Source organism: Delphinus delphis, chromosome 12 (genome assembly GCF_949987515.2).
Source record: "Delphinus delphis chromosome 12, mDelDel1.2, whole genome shotgun sequence".
NCBI lineage: Eukaryota > Metazoa > Chordata > Mammalia > Artiodactyla > Delphinidae > Delphinus > Delphinus delphis.
Genome location: NC_082694.2, coordinates 60,813,296 through 60,840,136, shown reverse-complemented (window position 1 = coordinate 60,840,136; position 26,841 = coordinate 60,813,296). Strand labels below are relative to the sequence as shown.

The window sequence follows — 26,841 nt, the reverse complement described above, 5'->3', positions numbered from 1 at the left end:
CCGGGAGGGGCGGGGCTCTGCCAGCCCTGGAGCTTGCGCAGCCCGGCGAGTACGTGCCTCAGGTAAGGTACACGTGCGGGTGTCTTGCTCGCTCAGCTGCCTCCCTTGGCAGGTCTTCAGAGCGGGGAGCAGAGCAGGCTTTTGGGGGGACCTCGGCAGAGTTCTGGGGCGATACGAAGAACACTCGGTGTCACTGTATCCGTCCGCTGGAGGGGCGCCGGCCCGGCCCGAGTGTTTCCGGGTCGCTCAATGACCTTGGCGCGGCACCGGTGCAGTGCTGCTTGCGCTGCGCGTGTGTCGGCGCCTGGCTGGGAGCCCGGGTGGGGGCGAGAAGCTGGGTGTGGGGGGGAACCGGGGGAGCTGGGGAGCTGGCTGGAGCCGGGGCACCGGAGATGCAGAGGCCGCGAGGGGCTGAGGATCGCGGGTAGCCTCCCCGAGGCCACTCTCGGAGGCGTCGGTGGTTGCTTGGCGCTTGACCGTGGGAACCTGGAAAAAGTGCCCTTGTAATTGAACCCGGGGTCGTAGCAGGGAGACCTTGTCCCACATCTGGAGTGTGAGGAAAGACCTTGCTGTTTGAAATGTTGCCTGGAGATGCTGAGCCGCGTCGATCTCCAGCTTTGGTGCATAGACGAGGCGTTTTCGGACGCAAACATTGCACATTTGTCTTAAGCTTGTGCACCCTAAGTCAGCTTCTCAGCCCAGTGTGATGTAACCTCATGACACACAGCCCTGCTTTTCTTCGAGCCCATCAGAGGACTGCTTTATTTTAAACTTCACCTGAGTTCCATCCTTCTCCAAAATCTTGTCTAGTCTTAACTCCGTCTCTGCCCGTTAGTAACCTGTCGTGGATGGCTATGCCTTTGGTGGTCTTTATCAAATGGGTTTTATCAGTCATTATAAACACCTTTTCTGAAGTTGAGGGACTTGGAATGTAAAATGTATGTATATCCGTTTTTAAGAAAGGTAAATGCTTTACTATACTGTTACTTGGACTTTGTTTTTTGAACCCTTATCCTCTCTCCCTCCCAACAAAACAAAGCAGAACTCTACTTGGAGTCCTTACACTGTGGATCTGGCTGCAGGCAGGCTTTGTTTTGTTTTGTGTTTCACCCTTTGAACATTAAAAATAACCCCAGGAGAGCTCCCTGTACTGATCATGGCTTATTTCCTGTCAGTTATGTACAGCATAGTAGTAGACAAAGCAAAACAAGTCTCCCACTCCCTCACCGCCTCTTGGTTATGTGTAAGTTCTTTTTTAACTCCCTCCACTTCACTTCTCTTAGGTAAGAATAATAAAGTTTTAATCTTTTAGTCCCTAGGGTGATCACATTATCAAAATGAGAGAAGGGAACCTGGGGGCTGGCGGGGAGGGACACCTGGTTACAATATTAGTAGGATAATCCTACCAAAGTAGGGTATTTAATTATGCCCACCCTCAGACATTGCGAAAAGGAGTTAAAATTGAATGGAATGAGCGGGAGAGCTGGAGCTGTAGAGTATTAGAGAGGAGGTGCCAGCTCACACGGAGAATGGAAAAGTGTTACAGAGCATACACAGGACAGTGTTGAAATCCTGAGTTTAAAAACCACTGTTCTCCTGTCCTTCCTGACTTTGATGGAAAGGAAAAAAGGAAAAAGGAAAAAGGAAAAAAAGGAAAGGAAAAAAAAGGAAAAAAAAAAAAGGAAAAAAAAGGAAAAAAAGGAAGGAAAGGAAAAAAAGGAAAAAAAAAACAACTTGAGTTTACATTTCATATATTCAGTAAGTCATATATGCTATTTTCTTCACTTGTTATATAGCCCTTTCCTTGTTAGCTTTTGCTTTAGTGAAAGAGAATAAAGACTTAAGCCCTTCCTTCTGACTGGCTTTTATTTTTATAGGAAGAGAATCAAGATTTGAAGTCTAGTTTTGCCACTTACTGGGTGATGGTGGTCAGTGTTCCCCTCATGTGGTCCAGAGGCCTCTTGTATACAAGTCACTTGGAGTTGCCTGCAAAAGGGCAGATTACTGGGCACCAACCCTAGAGTTGCTGAATCAGAACCTGGGGATTGGGGAATTGCTCTCTGAGGCCCAAGAATGTGCATTTCTAACAAGCCCTTTGGGTGACGTAATTAGTTTGCAGCTTAGAATAGCAGCTCCTCAGGAACAAGAACCAGTTTATTGCTCAACTTTATATAAAATGCCCAGAACTGTGGCACATAGTTCAGTATGTTGTATAAATAAATGAAAACTTCTAGCTATAAAACATGTACAACGACTTGCAGAATAACCATACTTTTGTAGGGTACTTCATAAAGAACTTCACATATTGTGCCCATTAGATCATATCTTATTTAATTCCTAGTTCAGCTAAGAAAAAGTTTTACCCTAACTCCCACCATTCTATATTCTTAAGCAATTTAAAAATCTCAGTTCCATAAACTGTTAGTTCCTTTCACAATGCCTTCCATTTTGTCTCCGCGCTGTGCTTTCTCCAATCATGTCTTTGGTTCACTTGTGCCCCTTAGGCATGGAGGTTGAAAACTAGGAAAGTGAGACATGTGTAATACAACTAAGGATACGGTAACTTTAGGGTTTTATTCCTATATAATCATTCAAACTATGGGAATGAATTGGGAGTTATTTTTATAGAAGTGGTACTAAGCTTGTATATGCTTATTCAGGTTTACATTTATTTGTTATTGTTAAACTTAGGATGGCCCGTACTATGGATCCACTGGCAAAGAAGATCTTTAAAGGAGTTTTAGTAGCTGAACTTGTGGGCGTTTTTGGAGCATATTTTTTGTTTAAAAAGATGAACACAAGCCAAGGTAATCATAATTCAGAAATTAGTGTTTTGTAGGGGGGTGTACAGTTTGCTAATGCATTTTAGGTTAAATGGCTTCTTTAGAGAAACTGCCTTTTCAGATTCAGTGTATTGATATTAGCCATTTTATAGGCACAAGGGGAAGAAGCTAGGTGTTAATTATTATAGAATAAATTACTCTTCTCCCTAAAAAAAAAAAAATTAATGTTTGTAGACTAGGGAAAATGTTTCATACTTCCATGGATTTTACTAATGGGGGGCATAGAGCAGTGTCCTTGGTCTGGCTTAGCACAGATGGAAAAAATCCAGCCTGCCCATTACACCTCATTGTTTGGTAAGACTGAAAAAGCAAGAGGTAGCATAGCTGAATTGTCAAGTAACCAGTTTCTCAAGCTAGCAGAGTGCTTCCTCTGCATCAATACTAGCCACTAAAAGCCTTTCCCATTGCCACTGGCCATCACCAAAAGTGCTTTGTCATTTTGTGGGGGAAATTTTATATTAGCGCCTTCAACTTTTAAAATCAGAAAGTGCTACTTTCTCTTTCCCTAAAGCAGGGAATAGTAGTCCTGGGGTGGTGGCCATCTTTGAAACTTGTCATTTGCCTTCTTAACGGATGGAAGGGCATAAAAGAAAACATCCAAACAGTATTTAAAAGGAAAGTAAAGTTTAAGATCACTTCAAAAATTGGGTGTAGTGAAGTCTTATGTCTAATTCTCTAAAAAGGTAAAATGGCATCCATAAAAAGTTTATAAAATTACACAAGGGAATTTCACATTAACACTGAAAATTTGCTTTTAAGTACCATTTCAAAATAAATTACATCATATATATAGGCCAAGTTTTAAAAACTCCAAAATAACTAGGGAAGGCTACATATAAGGTTTAAGTGCAATTTACACCCTATTTAAAAAGATACAGTTCCTGGATTACCAAGGACTTTAACACAAATTTCTAATAGGATTCCTATCTTATAGACCCTAAAGCTAGCACTAAATTATGGCTCCATGTGTTAAAACAATGAATTTCTAATCATGCCTAATTTTAAGACTTTTCTTTAGATTTCAGGCAAACAATGAGCAAGAAATTCCCTTTCATCTTGGAAGGTATGTTTTTCCTTAAGTGAAATTAAGAGTACAAAACAACTTCTTCAGGTAACCTTTATAAATTGTTTCTTTATGACCAATTACGGGCTAAATGGCTTCTTAATTTTGTGATGCCAGTTTCCAAAAATACTGTTCATTTCTATTTTCACTCCTTCTGAGAACACAGTGGAGAAAATTCTCATCCCAGTTAGCCAATGGGTGAATCCAGCTAATGGGCTGGATTCTTAATTCTTCCAGTGGGTTAAGAATGTAGACTTTGGAATGAGACATATCTGAGTGTGATGGAATCAAATCCACAGCTTAAAACTTAAAACCAATCTCTGGTTTGCGAACGAGCTTTTTCTTTCTCATCAAGTAGAGATAATGATGCCCATCTCATGAATTGTTGTAAGGATTAAACAAGATAACATTATGTAATTACTTCACACAGTATCTGGTATAAAGCAATGCTTAGTAAATAGTGTTCATTACAATGATTAGCAGAGATGCTAGAGCTTATATACAACACATGTATCCTACTGTCATCCTTTTCATTTTACCATGTAGAAATAAGGGGAAAAATCTTGATTTTTTTCTCAATATAGTTTAATTTTAACACTTTTACATGATTTCATAAATGACAGCTATTTCTATTTATAGTTTATTACAAATCCATTGAACACTCTGGAATGTATGGCATCAGAGAGCAAGATCAAGAAAAATGGCTGAACAGCAAAAATTAGGAGTAAGTAGAATTTTAACTTGTAATTTACTTAGAAAACACTCATTTTCTTTGCTTTTTAATTTTTTGAGTGGTTTTTGGCCTCTTCTTTCTAAAATTTTTCTTCCTCTTCATGATGCTTTTCACATCTCTGTTGTGTAACCAGTCATCGCGTTCAGCCTCCCACCTAAGCTGTTTGAGACCTTTGAGGAGGGAGAAAAAAGATAAGCACATTGTAGACTCTTGGAGGCTCCACCAAACATCCTAACAGGAACTTCCAGTCTGCCATGACCTACAGTCATTTCCCATCCACTATGTAAACCCCTCCTCGGTTGTTGCTTTCCTTCCATATTTACCGTCAAAGATTTACTATTTACAGCAAAGGAACAAATGCTTCACAGATTTTATTTCCCCTGAACACTTACTGGTGAAAGAAGAGCAGCCAGTAACTATCAATATCAGAAATAATTAAAATGCCTATATTTATAAAGTTACTTAGCAAATTCATATTATATAAAAATAACCTGCTTCCATAAAAAAAAAAAGTAACTTTTGTAGGCTGTAGTCTTTTTCTGTAGTATAAATACTTTTTAATCCCATGTGCTCTGCAGACAGAGGTGAAAAAGCCATTCTTTTCAGGTTGTGAGGAACCATTTATCCCTTCTTACTATAAAAAGGTCCTCCAGGGCTTCCCTGGTGGTGCAGTGGTTGAGAGTCCGCCTGCTGATGCAGGGGACATGGGTTCGTGCCCCGGTCCGGGAAGATCCCACATGCCGCAGAGCGGCTGGGCCCACGAGCCATGGCCGCTGAACCTGCGCGTCCGGAGCCTGTGCTCCACAACGGGAGAGGCCACAACAGTGAGAGGCCCGCGTACCGCAAAAACAAAAACAAACAAAAAAAAAACAACATAAAAAGGTCCTCCAGAAATATTCAGATTTTCAGAAATTCTAAGTTAAAGCCTAAGTTAGTTAACCTAATTCGAAGTTAAAACCTAAATAAAAATTCAAGTTACTTACTTGCATTATCTTTGTTAGCCATGGCATTCATGCCAATGTTATCAAACTTGGATCCCATATTTTCATCCAACAGGTGGCCAAACTTTGAAAGAAAAAAGGGGGGGATGCATGTATTAGAAAACTTAAAAAACAATATCAATAGAATAGCTAAGTGCTTAAAGTAGTACATTAGCCTTACCTCTTCAGCAGATACAAATAGGTTGGAGTCATTGAAATTTCTTTTTTTTTTCCTTGGTCCTTAAAAAAAAGTATAAGTCTAGATTATTAAATTGTAAATCCAATGATTTTGGATAAATATAATCTTCAACATAGTTTTGTTAAAAATATGTATTTGGGTTAAAACACACAATTACAATTATCTTCTAGTATCATTAGGTAGCTGGCATTTAAAGACAGAAAAATAACTCAAAAGTTAGTATAAGGTTTTTTTTTTTTTAAGTTAATATCCTAAATAGGACTGTTCAGGTGACAACAGTGTCTTCTTGTCTTTCAGATTTGACCATCGATCAAAGTTCGTCCTATTTCACAGTATCAGGCAAGATTACAATTCTAAAGTTGACATGGATGGATTTTAGACTATTTAAGTGTAAACTCTAAGTCAGAGGTTTCGTTCTAAGAAACTGATGGAAGGTTTGTTTATGATGTGATAAATGGAGTTTTGTTTACTACTCAAAATAAACCTGTTCTTTAAAAAAAACTCCCCTATAATTCTTAACATATAAACCTTTCAAAATAGATGATATAGTAAAATATCTATTTTTAATATTTATTACATTTTTTCTTTTCCATTATAGTTTATTAGAAGACATTGAATATAGTACCCTGTGCTATACAGTAGGACCTTGTTTATCCAATTTATCCTCCTCTCCTTTGCCCTTTGGTACCACAAGTTTTTCTTCTATGCCTGTGAGTCTGTTTCTGTTTTCTAAGTAAGTTCATTAATGTTTATTACATTTTAACTCACACTATCTAAAACTATATTAACTAAAAATATTGCTTTTATCCATTTTCACTTTACCTGAAACAATACTTAAAACTCTACATCAATGTCTCTACTAGAGCCACTTTGGAATAAAATTCGTCATAAAACATTTATTGTGCTTTCTACATTTTTATCAAAAACTTAATATTGTCACCTGATACAGTACTTTTTTCCTTTTATTAGCACCATAGAAATTACACTAAAAGACATAATCTGTTATCATATACTTTAAAAATTCCTATCTGTTTTATATATTTTTGAGGTTATAATCATTTTTTCATGGCAGATCTCATTAAAAAAGGAAAATGAAGTTAATAAAGAGCATGGGTTTTTAGATGGGTCAAATGGGAAGGATAAGAGTTGATAGAGAAAAGGAAAAAGGCAACAGGTGTCTATGGAAAATCCATGGCTTACGTATTATTGAATGGTTTAAACATGAATGAAATGATGATCTAGAGCTATTTAAATGAGAGGAGTGAATTTGGGAAGAAAAAATAATTGAAGGTGGATGTGAGAAACAACGTTTTTCATATATTAAAAATATGTTTAAGACTTCTTATCCATTAGAAAAGTTAATTTCCCAAAATGATAATGAACAATAGCTTTCCCATACTCATTGCTTAGGTTTAAAAGAGACTCAATACATTTTCTTACCTTGAAATGACCCAGCAAAGTCAAAATCATTTGCACCTTTTCTCTTGCTTTTCTTACTATTGACTTTGAAGCTGACATCATCATCAAGTTCTGTTACCAAAAAAAACACCGCTGTTATTAAGCAATTTAAGAAAACAGTAAAACTGCTATAGGGCTATGATGATGAATATTGATTAACTTTTAAAAACTACAAATTACCATTACCAACATTTTAAAAAGGCAATATAACAGCTCGACAGGTATAGCACAGATAGCCTCACTGCTGATTAAAATAAAAGCCCAAAACAGAAACTCAACTGCTGATAAAACAACAACAAAAAAACCCTTCAGTTTCAAATGAGAGGAGAAAAAAGGTCCTCTTTAAATTTCTGTCTGATCTGAGTATTAATCTGAATACAGGGTAATATTAAAAAGCCTTCAACAGAAAAACTAGCCTATGCTGAGGAAGAAAGCTCCAGTTTGTTTTTGTCTTATATTTTAAAAGTTTACCTGGAATGCCCTCATTTTCATCATCTAACACATCCATGAATGTTCCTCCATCTTCCTCAATTTCACTAAATTCTTTATTCATACTTCCTAAGGAAACTTCATCATCATCCAAATTACCAAGGTCCTCATCTTCTGAATCTTCATCTTCTAAGTCATCCTTAGCTCCTTTTGCTTTCTTCTTCATGTTGCTGAAGAAAAACAACAACTTGAAATGTAAAAGAGGACTTTGTTTTCTCAAGTATGTTTTGGTGACCAGCAGGGCATTAGGCTGTTAACAGAATTCAAAGGAGAGTGACAGACAGCTCAGAGCCTTTATTTAATATACTAACGGGCATTATAAAGGTCCAAAATGAAAGAACTGTGTCCACTTCCCAAACTTCCTTCAATACCTAATACCTTTCTCCTATACAACACATATTCCTGTGCTCCACTGTTCTGAGGGACAATAATTTGAGAAATGCTGGGAAAAGTTAAAAAAAAGAACTGAAGAAAAGTATTTTACCTAGCAAAGTCAAGGTCATCCTTTCCAGAGGTGAAACAATTATCATCTTCAAACGTGTCTGCCAGAGAACAATATACAAATTGTAAGACGTAGCAAGGAATAACAGAGTTGACATGTCTTATATTTGAATCAATCAACACATCATGATTTGGCTGTTCATGATAAGTAAACACCAAAATGATATACATTTGACACTGCTGGTGTTTTATTAATCTAAACAAACCCATGAATATGCTGACCTTAATTAAATCCCTAAACTAAATGCGTTCCAGTTAATTTTAGCTTCTTTCTACAGTTCTTTTACGGAAAGAGGGAAAATATCAAATAAAACAATATTTAGCAATTGCAGACCTTTTTACTCCATTAGAACTATTTATGTGCTTATTTTTAGTAGGTGTAATATGATATGCAACATGTGAGCTCAATGTAAGCTTATCTAATTTCCCATTTTATTTTCAGTCTAAATTCCAATAAAATTTTTCTAACTCTGTGGATTATAAAGGTAAACAAATTACCAATCATCTTTTCAAATTCCTCATCATCCACATCTTCTATACTTTCTTCATCTTCATTCCGTTTTTGTTTCAGTTTAACACTAGCAACTTTTTTATAATACCTAAAATAAAATGCATGTTATATATTTGATAGTTTTATCACAGGGCCCATTTTACTATAATCAAAGCACCTATGGCCAGTGTCACAAACAAGTGTAAAAACTGTTAACTCAGCTGGATATAAATGACTAAAATCTGTATTTATTATAGAAAAACTAGTTTTGAATTCAAAACAGTTCAAAACTTTTGAAACGTGAAGTATAGTAAATTTCAATGATTTAGGCTTGGTTCTTCATAAAAACACCTTAACTCGTCTTAATAAAATGGCACCGTAAAAGGTTGTTTTAGCATCAGCACGACTGCAATGATACAAGTATTCGAATATTAGAAACTGGGGCTCTAAATGACCTGTAATCACAGTATTTTATCAGTTAGACTTTTTCTTCTATCAGGGTACAGTGAAACAGCATTTTGCAGATGGGATCATAGCCTCAAAATTGTTTACACAAAAAATTTTTTAAAAAAGCAAACCAGGGACTTCCCTGGTGGCGCAGTGGTTGGGAATCCACCTTCCAATGCAGGGGACACGGGTTCAAGCCCTGGTCCAGGAAGATCCCACATGTCGCAGAGGAACTAAGCCTGTGCGCCACAACTACTGAGCCCGTGCACCTAGAGCCTGTGCTCTGCAATGAGAAGCCCGTGCACCGCAACGAAGAGTAGCCCTCGCTGCAGCTAGAGAAAGCCCGCACACAGCAACGAAGATCCAGTGCTGCCAAAAAAAAAAAAGGAGCAAACCAAATCGAACCCAATTACCCAATCAACCAGATGAGATAATAGTTCCTTTACTGTTACAAGGCATTAGTTTTAATACTAGTAGGTTTAGGACTTATCTCCATAGTAGTGCAGTGTTTTGCTAATTCTACGCAGAGCCATGTTTTGGACAAATAACTCATGAGTTACAGATTTAAGCCTGTAAGAAAATTACTAGAGTAAAAAAACTTTTTTCAAAGTCAAGGTTCTTAAAATTTATGCTAAATTATTAAAAACAAAACCCTCAAATTTACTTGTTTTAGTTTCATTTATACATCTCAACATTAGCAAAATGACATTTCTAAACTCCCCTCACAAAAACGGATTGACATATCGTTCGCCCTTTTCAAGATAGGCCTATGTTAACAAAGCATTTATGGAATCTAAAAATTTTAAATTTAACAGTTCTCCAAATGAAACAGTATTAAATATATTACCTGTAGAAAAACACTTCATCCTCTGGTATTTGACTTTCTTCTTTTGCAAGGAACTCCTTACTGTTAACTAGGAAAACAAGTTAAGAATTTTATTTAAGTAATTCTTTTTATGTTATTCAAGCTCTTAAGACTAAATACAGAATACCTATAATTCTTTAGAATCTCTCTAAAGTCTCATAATGTGAGGAAGTTGAACAGAAGGCATCTTATAAATTTACTTATTTATTTATTGGCTGTGTTGGGTCTTCATTGCTATGCGCGGGCTTTCTCTAGATACAACGAGCAGGGGCTACTCTTCGTTACGGTGCGTGGGCTTCTCACTGTGGTGGCTTCACTTGTTGCAGAGCACAGGCTCTAGACACGCAGGCTCAGTAGTTGTGGCTCATGGGCTCTAGAGCGCAGGCTCAGTAGTTGTGGCGCACAGACTTAGTTGCTCTGTGGCATGTGGGATCTTCCTGGACCAGGGCTTGAACCCGTGTCCCCTGCACTGGCAGGCAGATTCTTAACCACTGCGCCACCAGGGAAGTCCCTGGACAGAAGGCATCTTATAGTGCGAAGGACAACCTCTGGAAAAGTCTGTGTGGAGGAAAACCAACATTTGAAACTTCATTGGCTACAATACAGTTTGTAGCCATCAGTGCGTCACAGTGAAAGAACAGGGTTCTCTTGTCCTCCAATTGCATCCAGGATCCAAATTTCAAGAGAAACAAAGACTCAAAAGAGTTCTCTTAATAATCACTTTAAACTCGTCATTTTTCACCTTGGAAAAATGACAACAATGCCTGCCATTCTGGGAATAGGAAGCAAACACAGAAGTATCCACAATTTAACTTAATACTGAGGAAAACTAAGAAACAAGAATAAGGAACTACAATATATTAGTGTTTCCTCATCAGAATAAAAATTTCAGGCTCATCTTGGTTAAAAGAGTATTTGGCTTCTGATTCCAACTCTAACTTTGGGCAAGTCCTTTTATGTCTCTGGACCTCTGTGATGTAAGTTAATTAGAAATTAAATGATTTATAAGTTGTAACTGAACCCTAGACTGTGAAAAAAAAGGAGCTGGGATCTAGTATGTAAAGAAATACCTGCTGTGAATACAAAAGCAGAATTAGATCCACAAGATTGGTACTAAATACCTGTTGAAATAAGTTTAAAATGAGGCTCTGTGACAAAATCTGTTGTGGGTATTTCCACCAAGCCCATTAGAGAGCTTAAAACGATCTGAGCTGTAAAAGGTAATTATATATGGGGGGTGGCGGGGGCAGTGTCACTGATAAAGCTATAGCTTTACCTATAGATGATACAAGAATGGCAAATGCTAATTGTTGAAGATGGGTGATGGTTAGGGGTGGGGTGGGGTGGGGTCCATCATATCACTTGTGTATATATGCTTTGGATATGTTTGAAATTTTCTGGAAAAAAAAAAAGGCCCAATCTCAGTAAACTTGAAAATGCGTACCAATCTTGGCAACAAAGATGGATAATATCTCTGGTGCTTAGGTTTTATTCTGATAAAGTAGAGCAAAGAATAACACAATTTATGTGTTACTGACTTGTACTGTTGTCAGGTTCAACCGTCCAGGCTTTATACTTACCAGCAAGACTACGAATATCCTTCATAAAATGTTTTCTTTTTGGCTGCATCACAACACTGTCTGTGTTTTCTGAAATGTAAAATCAAGACAGTGTAATGTAAAACCTAGTTATATATGCTCATGTTGTTTATTGAATATTAACAGGGAAAGCCAAAAAATTCATCAAATAGAAGCGTACCTTTCCCTTTATGTGGCTTTGGATTTCGGTATACAAATCGATCCAAGAATCTCATTAGTGTGAAATCCTGTAGTGGATCCCCTGAATACTCAACATAATTTCCCTGAAAGGTAGGGGGAGGGAATTAAGAAATTATATATATACATCCAGAGAAAAAACAAGAAGAAAAGCATAAACATCTATTACATTGCTTCGAAGGCACAAATACGCAATAAAAGACCCTTCAAATATCCCTCTCATGCATGTTATTCTTTTCTTGAAGAAATTAAACACACACTCATACATATTCTACAATGCACTGCTGATTTTATGAATAGTCAAATAGTATTATGTAGGTTATCTAACCATTAACCAGGAACCAAACCCCGACTGGCAAACACGACAAAAGGGAAAGGGGAGGGCAATCTTTCTTCAGGAGCAAAGCCAGGATGTAGTAAATAACTCTTGTGGTTTTGTAATATCCTATATTTCCATTCATCTCAGAGTGGGAAGAATTATCTGCTGCTCTGTATCAAACAAGTCATTGCTCCTTTACAACAGCAGAAAAATGTACACGATTCTATCTAGTAAACACTGACTAATTATTATCTAAAACTGGATTATTTTCTTTAATTTCTTGTCTTCTGAATATTTGAGACTTACCTGAAGGATAGTCTTTGCAAAAAGGGCCACAGAGGGATGAAAATGCTCAGAAAGCTAAAAAGAAAAATGTGAAGTAAGGTCAACTCCTACCACAGTTGCAGATTATTTAAGAAAATACAAAAAACTGAAACTTAAGCCGATACATCAGAAGAGTGATTCAAAATTTTGGTCTCAGGAACACTTTATATACTTAAAAATCAAGGACCTCAAGAGCTTCCGTAATTTAAGTGGGATATATCTATTGATATTTACCTTATTAGAAATTACAACAGAAAAATTTTAAACACTTATAGTTCATTTAAAATTAACAATAGGGCTTCCCTGGTGGTGCAGTGGTTAAGAATCTGCCTGCCAATGTAGGGGACACAGGTTCGAGCCCTGATCCAAGAAGATCCCACATGCTGTGGAGCAACTAAGCCCGTGTGTCGCAACTATTGAGCCTGTGGTCTAGAGCCCACGAGCCACAACTACTGAGCCAGCGTGCTGCAACCACTGAAGTCCGTGCACCTAGAGCCTGTGCTCCACAACAAGAGAAGCCACCGCAATGAGAAGCCTGTGCACCTCAACAAAGAGTAACCCCCACTCGCCGCAACTAGAGAAAGCCCGTGCACAGCAACAAAGACCCAACACAGCCAAAAATAAGAAAATTTTAAAAATAAAAAAAAATTAACAATAAACCTATTACATATTAATATAAATGTTTTATGAAAAATAACTTTCAGAATAAATATTAGTGATAAAAGTAGCATTATTTTACAGTTTTACAAATCTATTTAATGTCTGGTTTAACATAAGTGGATTCTCATATCTGCTTCTGTATTCCATGTTATTTTAGTTGAAGTATATGAAGAAAATCTGGCTTCACACAGATATATAGTTGGAAAAAAGAGGATTAACCAATAGTCTTTCATATAATTGTGGGTTTTTTTCCTTTGATACTATATAAAAATTGAAGATTAGTTGCAGTATGGAATCTGAAACCCTATCAATCAGCTTTTGGTACTTGCTACTTAAAATTAACTGGTCTACAGTGAATGGATCTTTTATCCATGCTTGACTTCATAACACTGTGTATTAGTCATATGGAAAATACTGACTGTGAGTTATGCAATTCTTCCAAATGCTGGTCACATTTCATTCAGTATCACAAAAATCACATTGTTAGTATCACCACTCCTTTCAATCAGAAAAGGTATCGAGAAACTGTTAAGCTCAAGATGGTGGTTACAGGAGTTCTAAAATTTTAACCTTTGCTTAAAAACTTGAACTTTATCATTGACAACACATACTGTCAGCTGTTTTGATTGAAGTAACAGGTTCACGTCATTCATTTTCAAGAAAATATCTCCCAAATACCCAAGTCTGAGTGACCAGCCTGTCAGCCAGACAGCTTAGCTGAGTTTCCAACAACTACACAGGCACTTTTCGTTGAGACATGAGACAACCCTCATACTTAGGTCTGCAGCAGAGTGTGTTATGTGTTCTTGTTTTATATATATACACACAGAACATTAAAAAGACATATATGTACTTTGGAGTCAAGATAATAAAATCAACAGTTTTTCCTGCCTCATCATTCTTATGTGATACTGGCTTTTTTCCCCGGCTGCAAGTATATGGCAATGAAGAATGTAATGCCCATGAGTGCAGCTTGGTACTACTGTCTGTATTTGCTTTAAGGCACCAGCAGTTTTATCCATTTCTTTAATACCATCAGCGCCACTGTCAATAGTGACAAAGGCAAATAATGTCCTGGTATCACTATGAAAGTAGTTGTGACCTTGCAGACTCGCTAACAAGGTGTCAGGGACCCACAGGAGTCTGCATGGGTAGACACTTGCTTTAGCAAAAAAAATCATAGAAAGCTTATTAGAAATATGCGTTCCTCTCAACATATTTAAAAAGTAACTTTGCTTGCAAAAAGTTCTATTATCACAAAACCTTTCAGAGATATCTAATGCATAAAGCAAAATTTAGCCATTTTACAGAGCCATTGTATGCAATAGTGTGCTTACAAAAAGCAAAATTTACTTATAGCCATGTATAACATCCTTATTTTGCATGCACATTATTTAAGATTTTCTACACGTGAATGTAGAAATGTGTAAATTTAATGTTTTTCAGAGGCAACAGAAATATGGGTTATAAGGCATTACAGCCAGGTGACATACTTCAAATTACTTTCTTCTGCCAATTAATGTCTAAATAACTAAACTCCTATATTTATCACTTATAAGAAAAATGGAAACTTCAAGGTGTTAAATCCATGGGGGCAAATATATAGCACAGTTGAATTAAGAGACAATTTGAAATTATTTTACCTTTTTGAGTTCCCAAAGACTTGTATTTTCAGCTCCACAGAACAAAGGGTTTCTACTGAATGGATCATATGTGTTTAACTGTTTGCCACCTGAGAACACAAATATAGTATTTCTCAAATGCTCTATTCCTAGCCCAAGAGGTCACTACACCCACCGGGATCAATGCTGTCACTGACAATTATTAAGTATCAGCATTTTTAGTTAGCCAGGCATCCTACCTAGAATAAAAACTCCAAGCCACCAGAATTTATCTTGGTACCTAAGCTAGCATTTGCTATTGAGTAAACCAGGCAGCATATTTATCCCAACTACTAAAAGCTCCCCTTCAAAATTTATCCCCTTTCAAATAGGTACCCATTTCTCGGTCAATTAGGTCATAAGTGTTAAGATGACAAATGACCTGAAGATGAAACAGGTCTAAATTCTTTTGGAGCTTTACAGTACACTGAATGTTTGTCATTAAATTATGCCCAGAAGTAAGTCTCACTTGGAACAGGTTTTATATTATCTTCTTCATGTTTTTAGCAACTCCGGATTAGAAAATGTAAAACAAGGAAACTTCAGAACACGCAAGGAACTGTCTACTTCACAATGCACGTGCTTGTCATCCTTCTGAAGGATTATTCCCAATTTAGCCTTCAGGGCAACTGATGGATTCTTTTAAAAACTTCCTGGTGGCTACCATATTTCTTTTATACTTCACAAGCAAACTGAAGTTCAGAGAGATGAAATAATTTGAACCAGAGTCCCACAACAAGTTTGAAGAAATGGGTCTGGCACCTTTCTTGATCCTCAAGGCTAGTGTGCTTTTCTTTACAGCCTCAAATGAAAAGCCTGCATTTCTAAGATTTCTTTTGGCTCTAATAGTCTATTAATAGACTTAATTCAGTTTGTGTGTATGGAAAACATAGTTTCTATATCAAGAATGTTTTCAATCCTAAAACATTACTTTAAGGAACTACAGAGGGTAAACATGATGCTTGAACAAAGTAACCACAAGTTCCACACTATTCACAATATGTAACCAAATACCTTTGTAAATCAAACTTTGTGTACACACGTGTTGTTTTCATATATGTTCCATGCAAGAGGCCTTTACATGTACAGATAAAGATCAAGAAACTAAAACTCATTCAAAAGTATAAACTTATTACACTTCAGCTGAAGGAAAAGAGATCTACTGTGCATCTAACATGGCCACATTTTTCTCACTAAATCTTCACAGCTCCAAAAGGTATCTGCTTTAATTTCTAAGATTTAAATTATTTTAAAAGATGTATTTATTATCTGTAGTACTGTTCATAAGTAAGTCAATGATTCACTATATTAAAAATTTACTTCTAGGATCCTAATTATATCTGGTTATGATATAAAAATTATATCTGGTTATGATATATGATCTAAAATAAAGCAATATTGAGGACTTCTAAAATGGTATAATATTAATTTCTATTAAGATTAAAGGGGAATCCAGTTCCTCGGTTTAAAAATTCAAGAAAATAATTTAAAGATTTAAGAAACTCACCTTTCAAATTATCAAAGTGCACCCAAGAAGCAGACTCTAACTTTTTGGTTTCCACATGACGTTCAGACACAGTTTCTTCCATCTCAACTTTTTTCATGGTATCTGTATCTGTTTCTTTATCTGCATCAGTGAATTTTTCTGTTTCTTCATCATCTCCTATGTCAATAAAATTTTCTTCCTCATCAAACTCCTAAAAAAAAAATGGTTTAATGAATCTGGGTTAATCAATGAGAAAAGTATTCAATTACGTGAAGTAGTTTTGAAGATTTGTTTATTGCAATTCTGATGAAACGTGAAAGTTCCATCAATGGAATTTAGAATGAGAGGAGGCCACATTCTTATTCCTAAATGTAACAGAGTTAAGTTTTGAGCCAAGAATCCCTGAGACTTTGAAAGCATTCAGCCCTCAAATGAATTTTTGAGTTGTTGTAAATAACCCTACGAGGTAGGTGCTATTATGTCCATTTCACAACTGAGGAGATAGGCTTAAGAGATCTATTAGCTCTATAACTGTAACTATCTCATATAATCACATTTTAGGGTAGTTTCTTATGTGTAAAGGGGTGAAGCAACATGCCCACCTAGTAAACTGTACACCTGGGACTAAAATCCAGGTCAGTCTAATTCCAGGACTCACACTCTGCTCCAGAGAACTAACTAAGTTATTGTCACTGAAGCAAAGAAGAAAAATACCAAATATATTTCAGAACCCACTCAATTTAAAAAGCAATTGTAAAATATACCGGAGGATCATCTAGTTGACTTCTTAAACCTGGTTTTGCTTTAAGGATCTCAGACACGAGATATAAAGCTCCACATATGAATGGCGGCATCTGTTCACATGTAACTTGAAGTAACCTCTTCACAAAAGCCTTCACCCTCCGCAACACGATGTCAGCTTTCAGAGACTTGTAGACAAGGTTAAGAAACATGGCTTGCTTAGAACACAACATTAACCCCGGATCCAGCATCTTCCTGCAAAACAGAAACGAGATTGTGTGTATTCATAAAACATCCCCATACCCAGCAACTACTAGAGGCAACTACTAACCTCATCTTAGTCAGGAATAACCTTGCTGCTTATTTTAGAACAAGAGACCATTTCTGCCCTAAGATGGAAGATGGAAGTCAATGACCAGAATAGAAAGAGTGATGGTAGTACCAGGGGGAAGAAAAACCACAGAAGCACGACTTTCTTTTTTGTGTGTGGTTTCTTTTCTCTTTTCCAAGTGGTTTTCTATTCTCTAGACCAACAGGGCACAGCCCGAACAGTATAACTTTTCATATAGATAAAGAACTGCACATGGAAGGCTAATCCAAAACCAAACAGTGAAAACTGACCTATGAAAGCAGTCAACTAGACCAGGGTTCTTATCCTTGCATCACTACCTACTAGCTGGGGGACCAGAGGCTGCCTCCACATGGCTCTAGTGAAGACTGTACATGTATAATAGAAAACTGAATTGTGAGAATCTCTTGTTCAATGTACTACCTGTGTATAATCCTTCCTATACACTATTCTGTGCCCAGAATGCTATTCTCCAACTGTCTGCACGTCCATAGGTTCCTCCATTATACTCTATCTCAGGCCCACGTTTATCTTCTTTATAGTTTAACACCTTTTGTTTCCTTTCTCTTTTTCCCCCAAAGTCCAATGGAACAGGGACTGTGCCTGTGTTATTCACTGTTGTAACCCCAGTGCCTGGCACTTAATAAGCACTCAATATTTGTTGAATGAGTAAGTGGTTCATTCCATGGCAAGTGCTTGTTCAATATCTCTCGTGACTGAGGACTGCTCACTCTCACTCTAGGAGCACAATCCAATTTTGGACAACTCACTTTTGCCAGAAAACATCTTCTTTATCCACAGCTGAAATTTGCTCCTGTGTAATTTCCAACCATTAATTTTACTACTGCCTTCTGAAGCAACACAAGCAACAAGAGCAAAGTAAACAAGTGGGACTACATAAAACTTAAAAGCCTTCTGCACAACAAGGGAAACCATCAACAAAATGAAAAGGCAACATATGGAATGGAAGAAAATATTTGCAAACCATGTATCTGATAAATGGTTAATATAAAAAATATATTAGGAACCTCATACAATAGCAAAAAACTCCCAAATAATCCAATTTAAAAATGGGCAAAGGACCTGAATAGACGTTTTTCCAAAGAAGACACACAAATGGCCAAAAGGTACGTGAAAAGGCTCTCAACACTACTAATCATCAGGGAAATGGAAATCAAAATCACGTCGAGATATCAACTCACACCTGTTAGGATGGCTATTATAAAAAAGACAGGAGTTAACAAACATTGACAAGGATGTGGAAAAAATGGAACCCTTGTACACTGTTGGTAGGAATATAAATTGCTACAGCCATTATGGATAACAGTATGGCAGCTCCTCAACAAATTAAAAATAAAACTATCATATGACCCAGCAATGCCACTTCAGGGCATATATCCAAAGGAAATGAAATCGGTATCTCAAAGAGCTATCTGCACTCCTACATTCACTGCATTATTCACAATAGCCAAAGTATGGAAACAACCTATGTGTGTGTCAACAGATGAATGGATAATGAAGATGTGGTATATACACACAATGGATTATTATTCAGCCACAAGAAAGAAGGAAGCCCTTTTTGTGACATGTATGAACCTGGAGGACATTGTGCATAGTAAAAAAAGAGAAAGACAACTACTCTAATGTCATGTATATGTAGAATCTTAAAAAAAAATCAAATTCATAGAAACAGGGAACAGGTTGGTAGGGGGTGGGGGAATGGGGAGATGTTGGTCAAAGGGTGTAAGCGTTCAGTTGCATGGTGAATATAGTTAATAATACTGTATCGAGTACTTGAAATTTGCTGAGAATACATCTTAGGCATTCTCAACCCCTCCCCCCAGTAGTTAACTATGTGTGTGAGGTGATCGATGTGTTAATTAACTTGATTATGGTAATCATCACAATGGATACATGTATCAAATCTTCATGTTGTATGCTTTAAATATATACAATTTTATAGGTCAACAAACTGGTTAAAAAACCCACAACAAAATAACCTAATTATATTTTTACACGACAGCCTTTCAAATACTTAACCATTTACTATAGCTATTATTTGTCCTTCTCTCCCCCAAAGTCTCTCTTCTGCAGGCTACTGAGATATTATCTCATACAATAATTTTTAAATTCTCTCTTTATCCTGTTTGCTGAATCCTAGAGATGCTCCAAATGGTCTGGACCCCCCAGACATTAGGACACCCAGAATTAATACAATCCTCCAGATAACCACTCCAAAAGTGGAATCAATCCTTTTGTTCTAAGCACTTTAATTTTTTTCTACTAACACCAGAAATGAAAATATTTAACCTTGTGAGGCATTTTCATATTGCTCACATATCTAGTTTTCCCCATTTGTCAGTTCCACAATTCTAGTACCTATTGGTGATATTCTGAGAAAGTCTATGTTATTCATATAATCTTTGCTATTCCACTTTCTCTCTTCTCATTTGAATTTTCAACATTGCCATCCATTTTGGCACTCATTTTAAATCATAAGTTCCATTACGCATCAAGAGAAAAACTTGAGAATTTAGATGGTTGTTGTCTCCACCATTTGACCCAGAATATGTTCCTGGAGTTTTTGATAAATCACGTTTTTGTAAACCAAATCACTTCTTCATTTCTTTTACCCCTCAACTAATATCAGGGAATTTTTATTTAAAGGATTTTTAATAAAACCAAGAGAAAATAAATACTTTAAAAAGGCTTAGAAGCCCTTTGAGGGAATCCATCTGTGAGAGGAAAATCATCTGTGAGAGCCTTTAAAAAGGCTCAGAAGCCCTTTGAGGGAATCCATCCTCCATCCACCACTTCCTCAGAGATGTTAGACTGTTGTGTTAAACTCTGAGATGTTAAACGGATATTAGAAATATGTTTTCCAATAGATTCCACACACTTTCTAAAAATGAGAAATTCTTATGACCCTCAAAAGTTACCAAAAAACCTAATCCTAAAACCTCTACATTTTCAGCCTTGGAAGTCTTTCCAAACTAAAAAAAGTTTTAAAGTATTTATTACTTTATTTTTATTTATTTATTTTTTGTGGTACGCGGGCCTCTCGCTGTTGTGGCCTCTCCTGTTGCGGAGCACAGGCTCCGGACGCGCAGGCTCAGCGGCCAAGGCTCACGGGCCCAGCCGCTCCGCGGCACGTGGGACCTTCGCGGACCGGGGCACGAACCCGTGTCCCCTGCATCGGCAGTCGGACTCTCAACCACTGCGCCACCAGGGAAGCCCCTGCTTTATTTAAAAACAAAAATTAAAACATTTCTTTTTGGCCACAGTGTATGACTTGCGGGATTCTTAGTTCCCCAACCAGGGACTGAACCCAGGCCACAGCAGTGAAAGCGTCAAGTCCTAACCACTGGACTGCCAGGGAATTAGGGTTACGGTACTTTAAAAGACTGTAGACTCTTAAGAGTTGTGGAAAGGCCTCTGAGATTCTTTTTAGTGTATCAGTGCAATCAGGGCCATGAAACACCATGAACTCCAAGTCAGTAGGCCTGGATTTGCCACCTAACTTGGCCTCATACTGTCTGTGAGACCTTGCACAAATTATTGTACCTCACAGCCTGGAGAGCTGTTAAGAGGATTAAATTTAAGAAATGTATGTGAGTAGTAATAATAATAATGATGATGATAATGGTAGCAGCCAGCACGTACAGAGCACTTACTATGTTGTTGGGCATTGTTAAATTCATACCATACACTGACGATGACATGGGTTTCCAAATACATTAACTCCTTAATCTTATTAAAATCCCAGTTCTGTCATTTTTTAGCTGTGTAACTGTGGGGAAGTTTCATAATCTTCATAATAACCCTACGGGATAGGTGCTTCCCTTGACATTTTATAGATGAATAAAAGCACAGTAAAATGGGATTGATCATGTTTACCAATATGGTTTTAATGAGGATTAAGTAATTTGTCCAAAGTTACACAGCAAGCTAATGGCTGGTATTCAAATCCAGGTCATGTAGCTTAGGTCCAAGATATTAACCACTATGTTACGTTTCTCACAAGATATATGTATGTAAAATTAGAAAAATGAATTAGAAGGAAATACATAGCTTGTTGGTGTACTTCAACAGTTCCCAAGTGTACAAACTGTTCAAAATATCAGCCCTCAGTGGGTGCACTGCAGGACAGTTGCAAAATTCAGTAAATCTAGTACCAAAGTCTTAATCCCAATATTTAAGAAAAATTCCAAAACTGCAACCCCCAACCCTCCTATCTAAAAACATTCTTGTTTACCATTTGTCCTCCGCAATTTGAACGGAAGTGCCTCTAGAGGTGCGAATTTTATTCACTGTGCTATATCCCGAGTTCTGGAATAGTGCCCAGCACATAGTTGACACTCAAAAAATTCTTGTTGAATGAATGACTAAATGGCTGTGTGAAGGACAGGAGGAAAGAAATACAGGACCAAGGATGGGGACTTCTCAAAATAAAAAATAATAAATGACGTATTCAAAACATATAATACAGATGCCCAACAGGGAACCAAAGATTAAATGACTCAAAGTTGGTGAATAGCAAGTTGCTGAGAGGGGCCAAAGATCCTACTTTCTAAGTCTTTCTATTGCCCCACAGAGGGGCACTGCGTTATATTAGACCACATTACTTCTCATTCACACACTGGAATAGTAGGTACTTACCGATATAATGCTGCATAATATCGATCTGATATCGTCTGCTGAGAATTCATTACTTGGAAGAGCAACATTAAAGCCTGCACACTGGTATTAAAATTCACCATATGCAGCACTTTGAACAGCGTGTCAACCTGCTCCCTCACTTTGTCATCACCAGTCTGGGCATAGGGATATGCCCTATTCACTCCTGTTAAAAGGGCACTGAGCATTTTTGACTCAATATCTTTTTTCTTGATGCAAGTCCGAAAAAAACAAAAATAAAGAGTTATTAGTTTGTTAGCTAATTCACTTTCTTCATGGGAGAGGGCCATTTGATTTAAAAAGCAAATTGCATAATACTGGGCTTTGGAGCTGATATTTGAACGGAAAAGCAGTCTTTCTACTTCACTACACACAACTCCTTTCATATTGGGATGTTTACAAAGCAATGTCTCCAATAGATGGGAGGCTTTGGTGGCTATTCTGTTCTGAGGATCTCCCAGTTTATTTACCACCTGCACAAGAAGGGCCTTTTCTTCCTCGGGTTTGTTACAAAGAAGCTCATGAGCCACTACAAGGGCTCGAATTTTGGTGGTTACTAATGAATCATGACTTAAAGTGTCTAAGACTTGCACAAATTCAGCCACCAAGTGTTTCAGCTGGTGTTCAAAATACCATAATATGAGTCTTCTATCTCTTGAGTCCTTGTTGCCACTGGACAACTGTTCTAGTTTGTTTAAAGGATGCTGGCTGAAAATCCGTAGCTTTCGACTGTCTGGCAAAAGGTCTGTAATGAGTAACTCTTTGAAAGTATCCAAAGCCATGAGGCACTGCTGTTTGCTGCCCTTCTTTTTAACAAGGTTCAGGAGAGTTTCTACAAACTGGAGTGTGTGAATAGCATCATCCTGAATAAGAAGAATCATGGCTGCCATTCTGTCACCTAGCGTCCCTGATGACACAATTGCCTTCATCCAGGTAGAAGAGGCTCCCTTTTGATTATTTGTCTTATTTTTGAATAAGTTGATTTCATGTTCATACAACTTCTGAGCCAAGGTTTTGTATTTAGACACAACATCCTGAGGCTGGGGTCCCAAAGAGTATTCATTGCTATACTCCAGATCATACCATTTGCCTCCAGACTTAAGTAACAATGTCCGTCTCTCAAAAAATTCAAAGATATCCTGTTGCTTATCTCTCTTTGCTTTTGTTATGGCACTGCTGTTCTCATCAGAATGTTGTTCTGGCCTCTTCTTATTTTTCACCTTACTTTCACTTTCTACTGTGTTTTGCTTTTTATTATCTACTTTAGATACTCTTGCTTCTTTTTTGCTGCCTTCTTGTTTTTTAGCTGGTTGATCTTCTTCAATTAAGAAAGCTTTTGCATACTTGGCTAAACTAAGATTCTTAATAAATGCTTCCAATTCACCCTGCTGAAGATCATCAATTGCTCCTTTTTTGCCTCCATCCACCACTTCCTCATTCTCATCCAAAGCAGTCAGCATAAGGTAATCTTGCTGCATAAAAATATAAGTTAAAAATAAGTTACAAATCCAACAGTTTAGTTAAAACCTCAAAAGTTAATTTGATACCTATATCCTTGAAATCAATTATCCATGAAATTGAGTTATCACAGTATTGCCTAGGCTCCCACCTACACTCAAAGTACTTACTTGACAGATCAAAGATTTAAATGTGAAAAATAAAACCATAAAGTAATAGGAGAAAGCACAGCATAATTAAAAAAATAATTCCAGGGACTTCCCTGGCGGTCCAGTGGTTAAGATTTCGCCTTCCAATGCAGGGGGTGTGGGTTCAATCTGCTGGTTGGGGAGCTAAGATCCCACATGCCTTGTGGCCAAAAAAACCCCAAAACATAAAACAGAAGCAATATTGTGACAAATTCAATAAAGACTTTAAAAATGGTCTGTATCAAAAATAACTTTAAAAAATAAAAATAAAATAAAATTTTTTAATTAAAAAAATAATTCCAGAGTAGGGAAAAATCTTTCCAAATGTGACATAAAACTCAGGGTCCATAAAGAAAAGAATGGATATATTTATCATTCTCTTACATACAAAACATATACAAAAATTGAAAGACAAATAATAAGCTGGAAAAAACAACTGGCAACTCATATCAAAGTAATTTGGCTTAATATATAATATAAAAGTTCCTATACATCAGTTAAGGAAGTGACAAACCAACAGAAAGATGTGCAAAGGATATAAACAAACGGTTCATAGAAAAAAAAAGTGGTTCTTTAAAAATGTGAAAAGATGCTCAACCTCACTGACATTTAAAGAAGTCCAAATCAGAACCACAATGATACATCTATTTTTTAATCTGCCAGAGAAGCAAAGATAAAATTAAGACAGGTGGTGTTGGGGAAAGGGTGGAGGAAAAGGCACTTTCCTAAATGGTTGATGGAAGTATAAACTGGCACAACTTCTATGGAGAGCAATTTGTCAACTTCAGTCAAAATACAAGACACATCCTTTGACCCAGAAGTTCCATGTCTATAAATTTAGGTTATGCATACACTTACAAATGCGGAAAAAGATATATATGTTCAAGGTTATTTACTGAAGCATTATTTAAAATAGCAAAAGACTGGCAACTTAAATATCCACAATAAATGGCTAGTTAGATAAATTAAGAAAATGATGTTATGGGCATAAAACCAAAGACAGAACTTTATACTGATGTGCAGGGATCTCTAATAAAACAGTAAGAAAAAAAAGACTTAAAATATTATATAGTATGGTACCTTTTGTGTAAAAAATAACAAACATAGGTGTGTGTGTGTATTTGCCTGGAAGATATAGAAGACACAAAAATAATTGCTTCCTGGAAGGGAAACTGCATGGCTGGAGATAAAAGTGGGAAAGAAGATTTTTCATCATGCACCCCCCTCCTTTAAACAAAACAAAGCAAAAACCAAAACAAACCTTTTCGTAACATGTGCATATATTATGCACTCAAAAATTAAATACAAGGGAGACGCAAGAGGGAAGACATATGAGAACATATGTATATGTATAACTGATTCACTTTGTTATAAAGCAGAAACCAACACACCATTGTAAAGCAATTATACTCCAATAAAGATGTAAATAAATAAATACAACCCAAGTACAGAGCAAACTGAATCTGCCCCAGTAAGTTGCATTTCTCCTGCCTCTAATCGCTCATCCTCCCCCTCCCCATGTTGCCCAGAAAGTCTAGTCTGAAAACAAAACATTTAATAAAAAGCAAAGCTCTGTCACGTATTTGCTACAAATCTTCTAAGGTTTCCCATCAAATTCAGAACATAAGCCCATCTTCTTACCTCTCTGACCTCATTTCTTTTTTTTTTTAAAACATCTTTATTGGAGTATAATTGCTTTACAATGTTGTGTTAGTTTCTACTGTATAACAAAGTGAATCTGCTATACATATACATATATCCCCATATCTCTTCCCTCTTGCATCTCCCTCCCACCCTCCCTATCCCACCCCTCTAGGTGGTCACAAAGCACTGAGCTGATCTCCCTGTGCTGTGTGGCTGCTTCCCACTAGCTATCTATTTTACATTTGGTAGTGTATATATATCAATGCTACTCTCCTACTTCGTCCCAGCTTACCCTTCCCCCTCCCCGTGTCCTCAAGTCCATTCTCTACATCTGCGTCTTTATTCCTGTCCTGCACCTAGGTTCATCAGAACCATTTTATTTTTTTAGATTCCATATATATGTTTTAGCATATGGTATTTGTTTTTCTCCTTCTGACTTACTTCACTATGTATGACAGACTCTAGGTCCATCCACCTCATTACAAATAACTCAATTTCGTTTTTTCATGGCTGAGTAACATTCCATTGTATATATGTGCCACATCTTCTTTATCCATTTATCTGTCGATGGACACTTAGGTTGCTTCCACGTCTGACCTCGTTTCTTACTGCTCTCCTCTCACCTCACTTGCACTATTTTTATTGTTCCTGGAACTACAAAATCAAAAAGGCTCACTCCCTTCTTTCCTTCAATTTTCTGCTCGAAAACTCGGGGATGGGTCCCCCGATCACCTCGTTTAAAACTGTAACGCCTCTTCCATTTATTATCCTCCCTCCCCGTTTTAATTTTCTCCACTCAGCATCTGATATACAATGTATTCCAAAGTTTGGTTACTGTTTCTTTGCCTTAATTAGGATGTAAATTCCAAGAGCGCAGAGAGCTTCTTGGGCGTAAACTGAGCGTGTGGGTGTACATTGTGAGAATAGAAGTTAAATTCCAATACCAGTGGGGCTCCAAACACTGATACCACGAGGTCAGGACCAAAAAAAAGGTCAGTCCTCTCCGACCTGATGGAGTGCCAGTTATACTACGTCAATAAAATGAGATGACGCCTACATCCTAAGAAAAGACACGGCATAAAAACGTTCAATTCTAAACGACTTTTCTCTTGCAAAGAGCAATGGGAAAGAAGTGCGGGAAGCGCACCGAGCACATTTCGAAACTGGGATCTGGGTCCACGACGCCCTCCCACTCTGCAGCTCGGGGGCTGCCGCGCCACTTGCCCGCGCCACTCGCGGGACCACTCCACGCGCCTGTGTCTCCCTTCTCCTGGAGTCCAAGGCCATTACCTTGGTGCCTCCGAGCCGTAAAACCTCCTGCAGGGAGAACCCATCGTCGGCTTCATCGTTAGCATCCTCGTCGTCCTCGTCCGGATCTTCCACCGCTTCCTCCGGGAGCCAGGGCCGCTTGGCGTGGAACTCCAAAGGTTTCTTAGCAGCCGCCATGGCAAGCAAAGCTCACGCGCACGGCCCAAAGCTTCCTTCCGCTTG

At 37.5% G+C, this 26,841-nt stretch overlaps 2 protein-coding genes across 4 annotated transcripts; one reads left to right on the top strand and one right to left on the bottom strand.

Moving 5' to 3' along the window:
- CEBPZOS (CEBPZ opposite strand) lies at nucleotides 1–14,458 on the top strand. 2 transcript variants are annotated; one of them, XM_060026818.1, is made up of 5 exons: nucleotides 1–62; nucleotides 2,692–2,807; nucleotides 3,862–3,906; nucleotides 4,546–4,630; nucleotides 12,829–14,458. In XM_060026818.1, the coding sequence occupies exons 2-4, from the start codon at nucleotides 2,693–2,695 to the stop codon at nucleotides 4,626–4,628; spliced, it is 243 nt and encodes an 80-aa protein (XP_059882801.1). In that variant the 5' UTR covers nucleotides 1–62; nucleotide 2,692; the 3' UTR covers nucleotides 4,629–4,630; nucleotides 12,829–14,458. The 2 variants fall into 2 exon arrangements, with proteins under 2 accessions (XP_059882801.1, XP_059882800.1); XM_060026817.1 differs by lacking the exon at nucleotides 12,829–14,458 and adding an exon at nucleotides 6,116–6,717.
- Nucleotides 4,071–26,821, bottom strand: CEBPZ (CCAAT enhancer binding protein zeta). Of its 2 annotated transcripts, XM_060026815.1 has the most exons (16): nucleotides 26,641–26,821; nucleotides 22,043–23,532; nucleotides 17,058–17,289; nucleotides 16,315–16,504; nucleotides 14,790–14,878; nucleotides 12,469–12,522; nucleotides 11,827–11,929; nucleotides 11,649–11,717; nucleotides 10,051–10,117; nucleotides 8,765–8,865; nucleotides 8,250–8,307; nucleotides 7,748–7,935; nucleotides 7,259–7,348; nucleotides 5,801–5,859; nucleotides 5,623–5,704; nucleotides 4,071–4,809 (listed from the first exon to the last, which is right to left on the bottom strand). In XM_060026815.1, the coding sequence occupies exons 1-16, from the start codon at nucleotides 26,794–26,796 to the stop codon at nucleotides 4,670–4,672; spliced, it is 3,168 nt and encodes a 1,055-aa protein (XP_059882798.1). In that variant the 5' UTR covers nucleotides 26,797–26,821; the 3' UTR covers nucleotides 4,071–4,669. The 2 variants fall into 2 exon arrangements, with proteins under 2 accessions (XP_059882798.1, XP_059882799.1); XM_060026816.1 differs by lacking the exons at nucleotides 4,071–4,809; nucleotides 5,623–5,704; nucleotides 5,801–5,859; ... (2 more) ...; nucleotides 8,250–8,307; nucleotides 8,765–8,865 and adding an exon at nucleotides 8,872–9,773.
- Between the last annotated feature and the right edge of the window lie 20 nt (nucleotides 26,822–26,841).